This window comes from Hyaena hyaena, unplaced genomic scaffold, assembly GCF_003009895.1.
Source record: "Hyaena hyaena isolate Hyena2069 unplaced genomic scaffold, ASM300989v1 scaffold_838, whole genome shotgun sequence".
NCBI lineage: Eukaryota > Metazoa > Chordata > Mammalia > Carnivora > Hyaenidae > Hyaena > Hyaena hyaena.
In genome coordinates, this window is record NW_024081465.1 from 67,638 (window position 1) to 87,122 (window position 19,485).

The window sequence follows — 19,485 nt, forward strand, 5'->3', positions numbered from 1 at the left end:
GACTGGGCCATTCAAACTAAAACAGGTTAAATCAAGCTCTGTGCCTTCTGTAAGGGACACAGAAGGGAAAGCATTGGGAGAAAGGAGACCTGGTGGCTCACAAGGGCAGATTAAAAAGGTTTGATCAGAAGTCGCATTATCTTGTGACTCTGTAGGGTGTTGTCTAGGGAACGTACTAGTGAGGGGGGCTGGTATCAGTCAAGACCCTGTAAAACGCCTGTCTAGGAGCACCTGGGTGCCTCAGTAGGTTAAGCTGATTGTTCTCGATCTCATAGTTCATGGGTCCAAAGTCTGTGTTGGGTTGTGTGCTAACAGCAGAGCCTGCTTGAGATTCTCTCTTCCCCCACTTCCCTCCCATATTTATGTTCTATGTCTCTCTCTCAGAATAAAGAAATAAACTTAAAAAGATATACTGGCTGCGAAAAATGAATTCCAAATAGCAGTTTCATGAAGTACTTTAGACAGAAGCTCAACAGCACCCATATAGGATCACTAACATATCCATCATAATATCACCATATTCACAAAGAGGAGAAAGTGGTACAATGGATAAACCAGGGGAAAAATAATGACATATAATGTAAATCCTAAGGCTGCTGAGAAAATGGATTACTAGGTATGTTATGACATTGAGTTAGTAAATAAGTTACAGATTCCATCAGTTACCTACAAGCTTAAAATAAAGACGATAGATAAACATCGCTGGTAGGAATCACACTTCATTCATCACATATCCCTGTTAACACATAAAACCATCATGTTTATTAATTAAAATATATTTACAGACTAATTTGTGCATTTCAAATCCACCCAACTCAACAAGTCCTTGTTCAATATACAGAATACAAACGTTAAAAAGACCATTCATATGCTGACATAATGATGTGGGAGTAGTCTTTACATAAATCTGAAGCCTGAGGTAATTCTTGAGACATGTGCATGTACAACTGTATGCCATTCCTGGGAAGAGGTAGCTATCCTCTTTCTGGTGTCTGTGAAGACGTCTTCATGGCAGCTGTATCAACTCATATGCCCTCTTGCTATTATGAAGATCTACCAGTACTTCACTGGACTGCTACCTCTTTTTTCTTTAAGACCATATCGTGAAACATTTTATTTCTAATATTCAGGAAGATTTTAGTTTTAATAAATGGAGAAGCATAGTGTTCTGAACACCTATTTCATGGTAACTTGCATCAATCTTATAACCACAAAGAGTATCTCCATTTAGATTTTCTTCACATGTTGTACATCATATCGTCCTTTATCTTCTGTGGAAAATTAGATACGCACGATTCCTGCCTAATGAAGAAGGGCATGTCTTATCTTTGATGCAACAACAATCAGCCAATCGTTTCACATACCCGCTGGGAATAAATGAGTAATCTGTAGTGACTTGAGAGGCAAATACATTAATATTTGCTATTGACTAATCCCAAACAGGGTCAATGTAAAAAAAAAAAAAAAAAAGCAAGCACATTATGAAGTTAATTATACCTACTCAAAAACACATCCACTTTATCTGTGGAACCAGAATAGCACCTATGTTTTCTAAGTGTTTAACTTTCTCCTATTCCCTACAAGTATTTTGACATAGTGTCTGAAGAGAGTGACTGATGTACTGCTTTCTACTTGATTTCTGTAATATTATTGACTTTTGATGTTCAATTTAATACTTTGGTAAATCTATCTTTCCAGTTACTTTCATATATGCACTCTCTGGTGTTTGCTAAAGTTTATTGTAAAATGATGGTCTTTCCTCATTCATTACATTTCGAGGGCTTGCATCAAGGTTGCATTTCGTGATATTGAGCAAAGATGGAATTCTAGGTAAAGGGGAGGACACTGTCTTTCCGTTTCACAGATTTGCTCCTATGTGATAACTAGAATGTTGAGTAAGTTATGACTTTCAGGGGGAGCCTGCCACATTGTTTACATTTGTATGGTTAGTCTCCAATAGGAATTTTCTGATGTCCAGTAAGGGCTGAGGGTCACTTACAGGCACTGACGTTCTTTTTATATTTTCAAGGTTTCTCTTTTGTATGAATTCTGTGATGTTTGGTAAGGTGTGCGTGCTGTTTAAAGGCCTTGCCGCATTCTTTACATTTATAAGGTTTCTCTCCAGTATGAATTCGGAGATGCTGAGTTAGGTTTGAGTGCTGGTTAAAGGCCTTGCCACATTCTTTACATTGATAAGGTTTCTCTCTAGTATGAATTCTGAGGTGTCGAATAAGGTTTGAGTGCTTGATAAAGGCCTTGCCACATTCTTTACATTTGTAAGGTTTCTCTCCAGTATGAATTCTGAGATGTCGAGTAAGGCCTGAGTGGTCGCAAAAGGCCTTGCCACATTTCTGACATTGATAAGGTTTCTCTCCAGTATGAATTCTGAGGTGTCCAGTAAGGTTTGCGTACTGGCTAAAGGCTCTGCCACATACTTTACATTTGTAAGGTTTTTCTCCAGTATGGATTCTGTGATGCTGAGTAAGGTTTGCGTACTGGCTAAAGGCCTTGCCACATTCTTTACATTTGTAAGGTTTTTCTCCAGTATGAATTCTGAGGTGTCCAGTAAGGTATGCGTACTGGCTAAAGGCCTTGCCACATTCTTTACATTTGTAAGGTTTTTCTCCAGTATGGATTCTGAGATGTTGAGTAAGGTTTGTGTACTGGCTAAAGGCCTTGCCACATTCTTTACATTTGTAAGGTTTTTTTCCAGTATGGATTCTGAGGTGTCGAGTAAGGCCTGAGTGCTCGCAAAAGGCCTTGCCACATTTCTGACATTGGTAAGGTTTCTCTCCAGTGTGGATTCTGAGGTGCTTGGTAAAGTTTGAGGGGTGGGTATACGACTTGCCACATTCCTTACATTGGTAAGGTTTCTCTCCAGTGTGGATGCGGTGATGTCTAGTGAGGTAGGAGTGCCTGTTAAAGGTCTTGCCACATTGTTGACATTTGGCAAGTCTCCCTCTAATGTGGATTTGCCCATGTCTGTTTAGTGATGAGCAGTCCTCAAAGGTTTTACCACATTCTTCACATGTGTATGGTTTCTCTCCAGCACGCGCTCGCTGAGGTTGAGATAGTGTTGAGCTCCAATGAAAGACGGTGCCACAGTCCTTACAAGTGTACCCTTTCTCTCCAGGACCAATCGTCTTCTGTGTATTTAGTCTTGGTGACTGACTAACCGTGTTTCCAGATTGACTACATGTGTACGCGTTTTTTCCCATACAAATTGTCTGATGATCGCCAGCACTGGAGGTCAGCTTCAGAGCTTTCCCTCGTTCGTTATATTTACAAGGATTTTCTTTCAGATGAGTACTTGTCTGTATAATATGTTTAGATCTTTGAGACAAGACTTCCTCATCTTTATTCAATTCAAAATGGCTTTCTGGCAATGGAGTATGTAGACATTTGTTAACGTTTGAGCCCTGGTCCAATTTCTCCCCAGATTCATTATAAACAGCAATTCGATGTCCATTCAGAATCTTCTGGTAATTTTCTAGGGTTGACTTTGTGACGCACCCCTCAAATTGATTCCATTTAACGCTTTCTTCTTTAGTTTTCAATCTATGATGTTCAGAAACATTTGACTGAAAGGTCAATCCAATCCTATTTTCAAATTGGCTCAAATTCTTATTTTCAACATGAATGAGGTCACTTTCCAGATTTTCCAGATTTTCTTTTGACAAATATTTATGTTTGAATATTTGATTTGAGGTTTTGGTTACTGAAACACACTGCTTGATAGAAGTAGCTAACTTAAAAGGGGAGGTTTTGCCAAATACTTGATATTTTTCACCATGTCGGGCAGTGAGATTCTTCTTATGGGCAGATGTCTCCATTTGGATATGTCCTTCCTGATATGTTTCATGCCCTTGACTCTCCGCATTGTTGTCCCAGTCTATCAGTAAGTGTAAGTCATTCTCAAGGCCACTATGTTCCCCCACTGACACTGCTTGGAGAAAAGGTTCTAAGGACGGCTGTGGCAGGAGACTCTGGGTGCATTGTGAAGATACAGCTGAAAGATACCAAAAACAGGAAAGTAAAATCATCCCACTTACTACTCTCAGATGAATATACTGAAGATCTCTATTATAAACCTTAAAATCATTCAGATAAAGTCAGCTAAATGGTTTCTCCATTAACACAAAACTTGCACACAGCACATTCAGTCCAATAATTTTGTAGCATTGTCATGCTACAGTACAAATCATTTTCCTATACCTCAAATAATCAGGAAACGTAACACACAAGCTCAAAATTACCACCGAAGGAAACTTAAACATAAAACTGAAATTAGCAAAGTAGGATACAGAAAAAGTAAGACCAGATTAACCATAGGAAGCATTGGCTTTTAGAAAAGATCAACACTGACAGACTTTTCAATCAAGTAAGAATGAAAGAGAAGAGACCAACTTTCCTTACAGCAGTGAAATGAAAGCAGACACATTATAACTGAACCATTGAAAGAAAAATGAGTATGAGGCAACAATGGCTAATTATATGTCCACATATTGTTACCAATAGATGAGAATAATTCAAAAAAAGATATAGCCACCTATACTCCATCATGAGAAAAAGATCACTACTGCCAACAACTAAGTAGATTGAAAGGGTAATTTAGCCAAAACATGGAAAGAGCCTAAGTGTCCATCCACTGATGAATGGGTCAGGAAGATGTGGTTTATCTACAGAATCGAATACTAAATGGCAATGAGAAAGAATGAAATCTGGCCATGTGTAGCAACATGGATGGAGCTAGAGGGTGTTATGCTGAGCGAAATAAGTCAGGCAGAGAAGGACAGATATCATATGTTTGCACATATAGGAGGATTAGGAGGAACTTAATGGAGGACTGTGGGGGAGAAGAAGGGGGGAAATAGTGGGGGAGAGGGAGGGAGGCAAACCATGAGAGACTCTTGAATGCTGAGAACAAACTGAGGACTGATGGGGTGGGGGGGAGGGGAAGAGGTTGATGGGCTGGAGGAGGGCACTTGTTGGGATGAGCACTGGGTGTTATATGGAAACCAACTTGACAATAAACGATTAAAAAAAATAAAGAAAGGCTAATTTAAAAATAAACCAAAAAAAATCCAAAAAACAAAAATCCCAAACCAACTCCAAAGAAGGGAAAGTCCTATGTCTCATAAATTCACTGGATAATTCAAACAAACATTGTATGAGAAAGTACTGTAAATCTCAACTATTTCCAAGGAGTGAAGATAAGGCAAAACATGAAAATACTCTTTGTCATACCAGAAAGGAAAATATGAAAATCATCTCTGTGATAACAGCATTATCAGGTTACAAAATCAACTGTAATGAAGGCTACAAACTCCTAAAAAAAGCATCTCTGTTCACAGTTCACAGGATCTATAGAAAACTCTAATGAATCCTTACTTTTATTTTGTATTGTTTTGGTCAATGCTTGAATTATTTCTGCTAAATTTTTTACTACTTTTGATTTTCCTAATTTTTAATGGTATAAATACGTCAGATAAGGAAAAAATTGAAATAAATAACATTACACCAAAAGGAACTAGAAAAGAAAACAACCGAAATTTAGTAGAGGAAGAAATAATAAAGCAACATCTGAAATTATTTTTTTTAGAAAGGAAAGTGAGAAGTAAATAAAATAGAGACCAGACATAACATTGAAAGTAATGCCCAATTTAACGAGAAGAATAACAAAATTGGCAGCGCTTCAACTACATAAACAATGATATACTAACAAGTCAAATAACTAGGAGAGAAATCCACTGGGGTGCTTGGGTGGCTCACTTGGTTAAGCATCTGATTTTGGCTCTGATCTTGATCTCAGGGTTAGTGAGTTTGAGCCCTGCATTGGGCTCTGTGCTCACAGCTCAGGGACTGGACCTTGCTTTGGATCCTTGTCTCCCTCTCTCTGTCTGACCCTCACCTGCTCATACTGTGTCTCTCTTTCAAACACAGAACGAAATAAATAAAAAATATTTCCACTTAATTCTTAAATATGCACAAGTTACTAAGATTGAAGTATGACTCCTGAGCCCAAGAATTCAGGAATCTTCTTATACCTATAAGAAAAATAAAAGTTGAATTCAAAGTAAAAAGTCTCTCAGCACAGAAAAGCCCAAGATCACATGTATCCATTGGTTAATTCTGAAATGTAAAAAAAATAACTAATGACAATCTTTTCAAAATCCTACAAATAGTGGAAGAGTGGAAACATTCAAAACTATCCTGTGAGGAGATCATTACTCTGACTCCAACCAGGATAAACACAATATAAATACAAAGAAGTCTGGCTTGTCTGATAGAAGTCTTGCCACTCTGGCTTTCTTTTGACATCCAGTTGCTCGGTATGTGTTTTTCCATTTCCCCATGATTGTCAATCTGCAGGTGTCTTTATGTCTAAATAAGTCTCTTAAAGGAAGCAAATCGTTTTGATGTTGTTGCTGTGTTGTTGTTTGTTTTTACCATTTTGATACTCCTGGATCTGGGTGTCTGTTTCCTTCCAGGATTTTGGAAGATTTCGACCAAAAGAGCAGAGTATGGATACAATACAAAATATGAATATTAAAAATCGAATAAAAAAATAACTGTTACAGAATTGAACTGTTTTGGTCATTGAAAACAAGAAATGTTTTGAGGGGCTTAAAACACATAGATCTATTTGAGGTGGAAGCTTTTTGTGTCCTCTGAACGCAGCACAGAGACAACACTCACTTTGATACAACGACGTAGCTATTGTTTGTGAATCCCCTAGGGTTTTCAAAGGTTTTGTCTCATTGATCTTTCCTGCTGAATTATAATTAACATATTTAAGACAATTGAGTATATATGATGCATATTTTTTTCTCCTTGAGCAACAGAGAACTGATAAGGAACAGTACATCTGTGACATGAGTATAGAACCAAATGGAAACTTTCAGCAGCAAGGCTTAATTGATTTACAATTTCCACTTTCTACACTAGTAACTCTAGCAAACATAAGAGAGAGCCTTCATTCTTTAAAGAGACTAAAAACAACATGACAGGACATCTGAAGTTTGATTGGAGGCTAAGTGAAAGGAAACGCAGCTCTACAACCTACCCACAGTCCTTCTATTTGAGAAATTCTATTCTGCTGCCCTTATCTAAATGCTGGAGAACTCAGGAGTGGGGAGGCAAGATGGCAGAGAAGTATGGAGTTCCGTGCATGGCAAAGAAAACAATCATAAAACTAATAGGCAAACGACAGAATGGGAAAAGATAGTTGCAAAGGACATATCAGATAAAGGGCTAGTATCCAAAATCTATAAAGAACTCCCCAAACTCCACATCTGAAAAACAAACAATCCAGTGAAGAAACGGGCAGAAGATATGAACAGACACTTCTCCAAAGAGGACATCCAGATGGTCAACAGACACATGAAACGATGCTCAGTGGCCCTCCTCATCAGGGAAATGCAAATCAAAACCACACTGAGATACCACCTCACGCCAGTCAGAGTGGCTAAAATGAACAAATCAGGAGATTCTAGATGCTGATGAGGACGTGGAGAAATGGACACCCTCCTACACTGTTGGTGGGAATGTAAGCTGGTGCAAGGCAGCTGGAAAACCATATGGAGGTTACTCAAAAGGTTAACAACAGAACTCCCCTATGACCCAGCAATAACACTGCTAGGAATTTACCCAAGGGATCCAGGAGTGCTGATGCATAGGGGCACATGTCCCCCAATGTTCACAACAGCACTCTCAACAATGGCCAAAACATGAAAAGAACCTAAGTGTCCATCAACGGATGAATGGATCAAGAAGATGTGGTATATTTGTACAATAGAATACTACATGGCAATGAGAAAGAATGAAATCTGGCCATTTGCAACAACACGGATGGAACTAGAGGGTGTTATGCTGAGCGAAATAAGTCAGGCTGAGGAGGACAATACCTAAGCCATAGGTAGCTTCGGAGGAACTTAACAGAGGACCATGTGGGACAAGAAGGGGGAAAATAGTTGGGGAGAGGGAGGGAGGCAAACCATGAGAGACTGCTGAATGTTGAGAACAAACTGAGGGCTGTTGGGGGTGGGGAAGACTGGAAGGAGGGTGATGGGCATGGGGAAGGGCAGTGTTGGGATGAGCACTGGGTGTTACACGGAAACTAACTTGACAATAAGCTATTTAAGACAAAAAAACAAATGCTGGAGAGCTCAGAAAAAAAATAAAAATAAAAACAGCATGAGATGTAGAAGTGAATTTCCAGGTTAAATGAGGTGACTTATGCCCATCTTTCAGTACATCCACCCAAGGTATTTTTTTAAATAGTTTATTGTCAAGTTGGTTTCCATATAACACCCAGTGCTCATCCCCACAAGTGCCCTCCTCCATGCCCATAACCCCCCATTCTCTCCCCCTATCTCCATTAGTTAATGTTACATGGAAAAATTATTAACCTATCGTGCAGGGATCTTGCAGGGAGCACAGAGGAAATGAAGTGCAGAGACCTGTAATGGTTCACAGTGGTGTCAGGTGCCTAGCATTCCTGAAAGGACATATAACAACTGCTGGGAAATACATGTCCAGAGCAGTAAGGACGTACATCACAAGGAAAAACAAATGTGGTAAATCCCATCCCCAGTATCATCAGTAGAATATTAAGCATAAATAAACAATATCTTCCTGATAACAAGAATCTTTGCTTAAAGATAGTACATTGGAATTTCCTAAGAACTATACATAAAAGAAGATGTTAAAATTGGGAAAACAATAATAAACAAAACTATATTTTTATAACCAATGATACAAGGAGCAAGTCAATACAGTGTATAGAATAATCTATAAAAGGAAGGACCATGTCACTGTATTAATAGTGTTATTTTTCATTATCAAGATACACCATTTCAATATCCTACCGCATGGATAACAATCTTAATGTGTCTGTGTATTACACACACACACAGACACACATATATTTGTACACAAGTATAAAATACAAATAGATGTATATAGAGAAGCTTTGCTTTTTTAGCTCATGAGACATAAAAACACTCATCATGGGGGAATGACATCATAAAGCTGGTGACATAGGCAGTTCCTACTTCAGTACTTCTCAGAATCAGCTCTCTTGGCAACTATTCCCATTGGACTTTGCTGGGAAAATCTCAATAACCCAAAATAACCGGTACTGAAAAATGAATTCTTCTCCTTCCATGAAACACCAATGTGAAATGGGAGTAGAACATGGTACCCTACTTGATTTTATTGGTTTCTACAAGTGACAGACATTCTCTTTCCACTCAGGTCCGAATGGGTCTAAGGACAGCCTAGGCCATGAAACAACATAGGGACATCTAGCCTAAAACCTGGGTAGGCTGTTTGAAGCAGAAATCATCTCAGTGCTGCTGACTGGTGACCTGCTTCCCAATTAATCACTGCTCTACACACAGTTCAGAGCAGGGGACTAGACTCATCACAGGGCTCAGTGGAAGTCAGGGAAGTCCTGCCAGCTATGGTCAGGTTACTTTGAAGACATCCACCAACACTGGATCAGACCTATTTTTGGCTTATATTCCTGCAATCCCAGTGCTTCAAGAAACTGCCCACATGCCATGCTCATTCAATTAGTGTCCGGCAGCCTTTTTCATCTTTAACGTCAACTCTGTCATATGACATCTTCAAGCTATTCCCACAGTGTCCCCGCACCAACAACCTCCACACATCTGGGTCTGGGAAAGTACCATTTTCTATGGCACCCAACAGCATCTGGCCCACGTACCACCAGGGAGTTCTTTAATCATGAGAAAAGGATCGGACTTCCCTCAATCCCAGAAAACCACCGTGTTGGTTGCCAATCACCATCTCTGTCACATCTGTTGATCACAAGAAGTTTTCTAAGGCCTTGCAGGGACCAAAGAGAGCTTCCTACCTGAGTTTTCCTCATATTTCAGGAGGTTTCCATATTTGCTTTTGGTAGGACCTATCTTCCTCTCAAAGTATACTATCCTCATAACTCTCTCCATACCAAGTGCCTGAAGGAATCCTGTGGAACACTGACAGTGTTTTCCTGTTCCTTCCATTGAAGTGGTGACAAGATTGTATTGAAATATTGAGAGATGGCTCAGTTGATTCAATTACCAGCCATGTCTCGTTATTAAAAAACTGTAGAGGTACCTGGGTGGCTCAGTCAGCTTAGCACCTGACTTCAGCTCAGGTCGTGATCTCATGGTTGTGAGTTTGAGCCCTGCATCAGGCTGTGATTACAGTGCAGATTCTGCTTGGGGTTCTCTCTCTTTCACTCTCTATGTTCTTTTCCATTCTTTTTCTCTCTAAGGTAATGAGATAACATTAAAAATATTGAAAACTATTAGTTGCTAAGAAATAAGAAGAGCCTGCATTATTTTCATGAGGGGGAGGGGAGTCTACCCAACACAGGAAAGAACAGCTGTGATGCCTACATCATCAGAATGGAGAAGAGGAGACAGAAGAACTGGAGATGATTTGGCAAGAAAACAAGTAAAATTTATTCTTCTATCATTCAGAGTCACTCGTGCAGCCTAGGACATATGTCCTTCTTCACATGAAGAATTTATGCCAATGCTTGAGGCTAGATTTTTTTTAAATCTCTTATCTTGGGCTGCATTATCACTCTTAATAGAATAGTGTTTTCTTCCTACATTTAGGACATCTACCAAGCTCTCAGCACTGTCCATATTTGTTTCCTTCCAATAAAGGTGAACACAGCCCATAACTCATGAATCTCCAAATGTTTAGCTCATCAAATTATTCCACTAAAGTGAATAAGTTGGATGAGGTCACTCCCAAGAACGGAAAAGTATAGAGACTAAGGAAATCGTACTCCGTGTTCTTCTCCAATTGAGTAGGAAGGAAATGCATCAAATAAATTACATGGAATTTAATAAGCTCTCTGTAGAATTACTCCTATATTCAAATTAACATTTGAACACCATGTCATTTTATGCAAACAAATCTTCAAATCCCTGCACAAGTCATAACAGCAACAGTCCATGAACATTAGAACACGGAAATAGAATACTCCTACATGAGCATCAGCCATTTAAGTTAATTAAAATAGGAATTACACGGGGAGATTCTCAAACTAAGACACACAGAGATTTAGGAGACATAAATTCAGTACAAACGATGTAGAGAATTATTTCCATTCTCAACAATCCATGACTTTTTTGGTTGTCAGGAAATTATGAATTTTGAGATTTGAAATATCCTCATTTGAACATATCCCAATTCCTTCTGAAGATCTAGGTTCACATACACACATATATGCACGCATTCTTTTTCCTGATTAGTACTCTTACTCCAATATCAATCTTTAAATTCATATAACATATTGCATTGTGCATACGTCAAAACCATAAAAATCTGGGCTACATATGCTCACAAAAACCACACTAACAAAGAAAACAAAACAAAAAAGAACTCATAGGTTAAGACTTTAAATAGTGATTGAGAATTTTTTTATAAAAAAATAGAAAAGTCTCAGGGGTCTTTTCTAAGGGACTCACAAGGTAAATATATGAGAGTGGACATTCTTATTCAAATGCTTATTGGGGAATTCTTAACAGGAACTTCTATTTGCTTGTGACTATGGGGCTGTTATGTAGTGAGTTTGCTACTGGGTGGAGCTAGAGTCAGTTCAAAGTCCCTGCAGCCAGCCTGGTTATACAAAAAGGATTCCAAGGCAGCAGTAGCAAGAAATTGTTCAGCCACACTCTCAATAATACTTCTATATCATCGTGATTAAAAGCACGTAATGCCCCAGCACTTACAAAAAGGAAGACAAGATAGAATATGTAAACTTTGGGAGAATTAAGTTCAAATAATTTGAGGTTAAGGCCACTGGGAAAAGAGATTATTTGTGCTCTCAGCCTACAGCTTAAACAAGTACAAGTGACCCTTGAATAAAGCAGGGGTTCGGTGTACCCACCAGGCATGCAGTTGATAATCCGTGTAAAAGTCTGACACCCCAACACGTCATTTTAATAGCCTACCACTGACAAGAAAAGCAGTCAATTACAATATACTTGATATTTTATAGGGATGTTTTAGGGTATTCCTACCATCAAGGAAGCTCAAGAAAAGAAAATATTAAGGAAATTAAAATGAAGAGTAAATACATTTACACCACTGTACTATGTGTACATATGCCTATAAGTTGGGCTCACACAGTTCAAACCCATGTTGCACAAGAGTCAAGAGTACTTTGTGTTCCTGTCTGTTTACCTGCAACCTTGATAATAATGGGGCAGGCTAAGGTTGGATTGGATGCCACTTCTCTCATTATAAATCAGAGTTAACATATTAAAGTGCATTCAGGCTTATTAATGGATATATCTTAATTTCAAATGTACCCTTAACAAACCACTGCAAAATCACTGTATGATCCTTGGTCAAAATACAGATTAAAATCTTTCAAGAACCATTCTTGTTCCTCTGATGTATGGATTTGTGAGTTGTACATTCCATGCTGCTCAAACTAACACTAATTACTGAGTAAAAGTAAAGTGAGAGTAGCTTTCACACTTTTATAGAAGAGTTAGCTATACTTTCCTCAATTTCTGTGAAATCTCTTTATTTCAACTACATAACTAATATTCTTGACTTGTAAGAAGTGCTATTATGAAGATACACTCAGATATTTAGGAACTGTTACTGTATTTTTTCTAAACACTAATTGGCAAAACATTTAAATTCAGAATGTTTCTCTAATTTTAATGCTAGAATGATGCCGTGAACCCTTCTTGGTGACTGATACTGCTCTTATATGTCATTCACAAAAAGCATCCTTTTTTCACAAAAAGCATGGATTTTCTCTCATAACAGAGCTCCTCATGTCTGTAAGACAACAACAATCAAATCATTTTGCATGACATAAGCAATAAAGCCATAGCATGAGAAGATTTATGAGTAAAATTAATAATATATATCATGCAAGAAAAAAACCTTAGATATGGTCAAGAGAAACAAAGAGAATAATTATCCTTCTTCACACATCCATTCCCCCTTTCTGGCATCTTAAAAACATAGTTAACCATTCAATAACATGGGTTTAAATATTGTGTGTCCATTTATACAGATTTTTAAAACATATAAATCCAATGAGCTACTATAAATTTGTATTCATTATAATTTCCTTAACCTTTTGTTTTCTCAAGCTTACTTAATCATGACAATACCACTTATAATACAGACAACAAACAAAGAATGGGATGGTTGACTGGTAATGTTCTAGGTAAGGCTTCAGGTCAACAACAGGCTGTTTCCATGGAAAAGCAGGTAAGGTTTTAAGTTCTGGGGATTCAAGAGATACCCACAAATTTTCAATGGTGGAGGGGTTAGTGCCCCTTACACTTACACTCATGTAAGTGATATCGGGGTTTCAACTTTGGATTTTCCTCTAAATAACCACTCCGATTTAGAATCATGTCTGAAAAGTGGTATTGACCTACTGCTTCCTGCTGTGAATGCTCTGATTTTGGTTAGATTTGCCTTTTCATTCTATAGTTTGCCAAATGTCAATATTTTACAAGTTTTTTTCTAATTTTTTTAATGTTTTATTTATTTCTAGGAGAGAGAGAGAGAGACAGCGTGAGCAGGGGAAGGTCAGAGAGAGAGGGAGTCACAGACTCTGAAACAGGCTCCAGGCTCTGAGCTGGCAGTCAGCACAGAGCCTGATGCGGGGCTCGAACCCGCGAACCCCCAGATCATGACCTAAGCGAAAGTTGGATGCTTAACCGACTAAGCCACACAGGCGCCCCAATATTTTACAAGTTTTTAATCCTTTATTAAAGACTGTTTTTTAACATTTTACAAGTTTTTATCCTTTATAAAAGACTGGTTTTTACTGAATCGTATATTAAAACCAAAAGTCCTTCCTCCTTTATTACATTTCTAGAGTTTCTATCCATTGTGTTTTCTCTCATGTTCAGTAAAGGTTCAGTTCCAGTTGAAGATTTGCCAATATTCTTTTTTTTTTTTTTAATTTTTTTTTTAATGTTTTATTTATTTCTAGGAGAGAGAGAGAGACAGCGTGAGCAGGGGAGGGTCAGAGAGAGAGGGAGTCACAGACTGAAACAGGCTTCAGGCTCTGAGCTGGCAGTCAGCACAGAGCCCGACGCGGGGCTCGAACCCACGAACCGCGAGATCACGACCCAAGCGAAAGTCAGACGCCTAACCGACTAAGCCACTCAGGCGCCCCAAGATTTGCCAATATTCTTGACATCTGTAAGTTATCTCCTCAGGATGTATTATCTCATCATGAATAGTCTTGCTTACAAACTAAATGCTTCTTCATCACATCCTTTACATTTATAGGGTTTCATTCACTATGCTCTGCCTGATGTTCAGAAAGTTTGTAGTTGGGCCTAACAACTTTGCCACACACACACACTAAACTATAATGAACACACACGTGTGTGTGTGTGTGTGTGTGTGTGTATTTATATTTAAATATATTTATTTAGCCTTCTCCCCAGTATATATCTCCTTAGGTCGATAAGTCATGAGTGGTAGTTAAAGACTTTGCCTCATTGTATAAATTTGTTAGATTTCTTCCCATTATGAAATCTCTACTGTTGAATGAGTTTTGAAGACTAATTAAAAGGTATCCCAGAGTTACTACATTTTTCAATCTTCTCTCCAGTCAGGATACTATGATGTATAAGAAGACTTGAGGTTACATACAAGACTTCCCCACATTTCTTACTTTTATCCTGGCTCTCTGGAGATGGAGTTCTCTCATGTTTATTAGCATTTGACCCTTGATTCATGTTTTTCACACACTCATTGCCTTGGTAACTTCTGTCTCCACTATAAACACCTCAGTAATTATGGAAGCTAGAGTCCTCAACTAAAGGCCTTCCTAAGAACACAGCACATAAATACTTGCTCCAAATTAAGTACTATATTGTAACTATTAAACAGTGGTGTTTGGATAAAACCTTTCTGTGTTCATCAAAATTAGAGACCTTGGAACAGGGGAATTATGTGTTGGTGGAAGAATAATGAACCTTACACACTGGACTTCTCAAGTCAATCACGGTTTGAATTTTTATCTTCCTTTTCAAATCTCTCATTTGCAGAATTGTGTCACTGAATGGTTAATCAATTTTATATTTGAAATACTTTCAGTGATTATTTTCAGTTTGGACTAGGTGACTTTTCAGAATTTCCAAATGTCCATCCAGAGAAGATGTATGTTTAAAAACAGATTTTTGACTTCTGCTTCAAAGGTACTGTTCTGCAAAGAGCTGATATAAGGTGGGGTTTCCGCCAGAAGCTTTTCTATCCTTGATCTCTCCTAGCAATAGGATTACATGACAGGATTCATTTCATTGTCTCTGTTTCGTTATACCCATCCTAATATGCATTCTACATTTCACTATACCCCATCACCTTCCCCATCATCCCTTAAGTCTAAATACTCAGGGCTACAGTGTCCATTGCTTCCAATACCACTGTACCAAATGACTCATCTTGGTCTGTCTACCAACCAGCCTAAAGGTGTTACGGAGATACAACTGCAAGATACAAAAGAAGTCATCACACTTACTACACTGACATACATATATGTAAATACCGAATGTGCAAATGCAATACCCATGATAGGACATCAGCAGAATGGAGAAACTGGAAGCACCAGGACTCTGCTCCTCCATGGAGACAAAAATAGAGCAAAGGGCTTCTTTGAGGGCTCCAGAAGCCAGTTAGAAGCATACAGCGCACCCAGGCAGGTACAAATGAAGAAGAGCCACATGGAAAAGGCAAAGAATGTTTAGGACAGTTGCCTATAGTAACTGCTCACTGTCCCTGACACTCCATGGCAACACGGTGAGAAAAGTCTTCTGTCTGTTGAGGAGAGAAACAAATGTATGATCAATGATCAGGTTTCCTTGTTGTCCTGAAGAGCTTGCTTCTGCCACTCATTCCAGAGGAATGAGAGCACCCTCTGGATACACTGTGGTGGCTGCTCAGAAAGAAGTTGTGCATTTGTTCAAACATTGGAGAGTCTACTGAGTTGAACACAAACAGAGAGAAGAAGGTATCACAGGCCTTAAAAAGTAACTACACGTCTTAAACTTAGCAATTACAGAAATTCAGAGATGACAATAGCCGAAAACATGTGTCACTGTCCTCAGAATTACTATAATTTGTGTCCCTCTGTACAAACCAAGTCCATAATCCTGGCCTAGGGGCTGTTATTTTCTTGGTTTTGTTTTGTTTGATTGTTTTTGTGGGGGGTTTTTTTGCTTTTTAATTCCCAAATGTCAACCAAAGATATAAAAAGATACAAGAAACAGGAAATTGTGTGCCAATTAGAGGAACAAAATGTATCTCCAAACCTGGTGGTAAATTAATCAAGTACCATTAATTGCCTGACAAAGATTCAAAAGAATCGTCACTAAGATGTTAACGGAGGAAGAACAAAAATAGACAGGTAACTAAATGATAGCAGGAATACTATTCATGACCAAAATGTACACCCAAGGAAACAGGACATGTAACCAACAATAAACATGAAATTGGGAGACAAAGATTACAATTCCTCAATTTAAAAATACACGAAGGAGTCAACAACGGACTTGATCAAGTATAAGAAAGAATCAGCACAACAAAGTATTCTTGTGTTAAATTATCTACTAAGAATCAAAGGACAGATTCTAGGGACTCATGGGACAGCAACAGAGGATTCAATAAGTACATTAAGGGAATTCCTGAGGAGAGGGGAGGGGAAGTGGGCAGACCATTGATATGACGAATTAAAGTCTTCTATGTGGAAAGAAGACACAAATGCAACAAGCTCAGTCAATTCACAGTAGGATAAATGTCAAGACGTGAGCACAGTAACACAAAATTAACCCTTCAAAACTCACGGGTGAGAAGAGAAATTTGAACCAGCGTGGCAAAAAAATCTCCTCTTGTCCAGGAGAGCTCCTAGGAGATTAGTAATGGGATTCTCAGACCTTATGGGAAGAAGTGCACAACCCAACATATAAGAATATCCTACCTGGCAAAACTTTCCCATGAATGTAGGGTAGAGACTTTCCCAAATAAAAAGTCTTCCAAGTTTACAAGTAGACCTGTCCTAAAACAAACAGTAAAGGAGGTCCTTCTGGTTGAAATGAAGGGATTCTAAACAGTAACTGAAACCACATGAGAACATAAAGGCCTCTGCTAAATATAAAATTTTACACAACTGGGGCACCTGGGGGACTCATTTGGTTAAGCGACCGACTTTGGCGCAAGTCATGATCTCGAGGTCTGTGAGAACTATCCCCACATTGGGCTCTGTGCTGACAGTCAGAGCCTGGAGTCTGCTTTGGATTCTGTGTCTCTATCTCTTTCTCAAAAATAAAAACACATTAAGAAAGTTCTAAAAATACACAAGTATACAAACCTGTCATGTTGTAATGAGGAAGCACAAGATTTTAATTTCTGCTACAATAAAAAGTCGGGGGTCCCTAGGTGGCTCAGCTTGTTAAGCATCAGACTTCATTTCAGGTCATAATCTCACAAGTAATGAGTTTGAGCCCCACATCAGGTTCCATGCTGTAAGCACAGAGCCTGCTTCTAGTCTTCTGTCCACCCTTTCTCTCTGCCCCTCCCCTGCTAGATCTCTCTAAATAAGGAAAAAAGAAATTTTTACAAAAGAATAAAAAATCATTAACCTAGGTAATCAAGTACATATTGAAAGACAGAATTTGTGGTATCTGTAACTTAAGGTGAGTGCACGGGTGGAGCTGATAGGTAAAATAATTTTGTAAGCAACTGAGAGTATCAGTTTAAAGTGGGATTTTATACCTTGAAGATGTTTTAAGTAATAACTATACTACAGAAAACAGAAAAGTTAATGAGAATGGTACCAAAGCATGTCATGGGTATAAGAGTACAATTAGGGATAAAAAATTCTAAATTTGATACAGAGGTACAGAATTGTTTGTTTAAGAGAGAGACAGAGACAGACAGTGCACGTGTGAGAGAGCAGTGGAAGGGCAGAAGGAGGAGGGAGAGACATTTTCAAGCAGATTCCATTCTCTGCTCCTAGCCTGACACAGGGCTCAATCTCCGAGCCAAAATCAAGACTCAGGTGCTTACCAAACTGAGTCACCCTGGCATCATGGAAATATAGAATGTTGAAAAATTACAATACTGAAGAGTAATTCACTCAGGCAAGGAGAATATAAAGTCACAAATAAACACATGATGAAGTTAATGGTCTGTTATGACGACTCACCATGACATTACTAGTCTATCATTATGACAATTCATCTAGACTATCATTAGTCTATTCACCTAGACATGATAAAACATTCACCGACCACCAACTAAGGAAAGAAAGAAACAAAGTAAGTCCCAAAGTATGTATGTATAATATTTATACAAAGAAATACATACACAATTTTACTGGTAAAGGGTATGGTTATTTCATACTTGACTTAAACTCACAATGTCTTAAAATGTACTACATGAACATTGCCATCTCTAACAAAATATACAGGTACATGAAACTACAAATAACATGTGGTAAGTCCCATACAAAAGACAGCACATTATTACAAACCCAGAATAAGACAAAATTTAACCCCAGTCTACATAAAAGAAATAGATGAATCCTTTCAAAGGAAGCCTACTATATAACTTTCCTTTTAAACTATGACTATGAGGCCACGAAAAAGGCGCTTTGAATTACTGGCGTGTCTTCATTGACAGTAAAACAGGAAAGATATTCGTTAAAATCAAACATAAAATGCTCTAATAAAAATTTTTACAAATAAGCAATTAAAAGGCATTTAAAATGTACTATTTTCTTTATATATTGCTCCTGTTACACAGAGTGCAAGGATATAATCCATTCTTTAGAACTAAGCTGCCTAAAATAACTTTCCTTTCTAAATCAAGGGACCCTGCCAAAGTTGCAAAATATCCTGAGAATCACTTTATAAACTAATAAGTATGTGGGATGAAATTCAGACACATTCTGAGGAAAGTAGAAGAATTGTCTTGGGATTTTTTTCCTGAAGTAAAATCACATTTATGAACAATCCTTTTATATATATATCGAATTTTACTAATTATCTACCTCACCTCTTTTTTAAATATTTATTTATTACTGGGGGGGGGAGAGAGAGAGAGAGAGAGAGAGAGAGAGAGATCACTCAAGCGATAGAGGGGCAAAGAGAGAGGGGACAGATGATATAAAGCAGGTTCCACGTTGACACCAGAGAGCCCCATGCTAGGCTCAAACTCACCAACTGTGAGATCATGAACTGAGCCAGAGTCCAATGCTCAATCGACTGAGCCACTCAGGGAACCCCTCTATCTCATTTTTATAAGGCACATACCCATGTCATACAGAACTTTGGATTCAAAACAATCAGAGGGGTGTCTCACATGCAACTTATTAAAAAGTGAAAACATATGAAAAAGTCACAGGAACTTCCTACTATACAAATGATTACATGATGTAAATACTAGGAAATAAGGTTACCACTG

The 19,485-nt window shown here is 38.3% G+C and overlaps 1 protein-coding gene across 1 annotated transcript in view; it reads right to left on the reverse strand.

The window, feature by feature from the left end:
• Positions 1-699: 699 nt before the first annotated feature.
• Positions 700-19,485, reverse strand: part of LOC120222053 (zinc finger protein 93-like) — a 63,614-nt gene continuing 44,828 nt past the window's right edge. Inside the window, exon 6 of the mRNA XM_039219739.1 lies at positions 700-4,009. Coding sequence (XP_039075670.1) covers positions 2,025-4,009 — 1,985 coding nt within the window. The 3' untranslated portion in view covers positions 700-2,024. The remainder of the gene's footprint in view (positions 4,010-19,485) is intronic.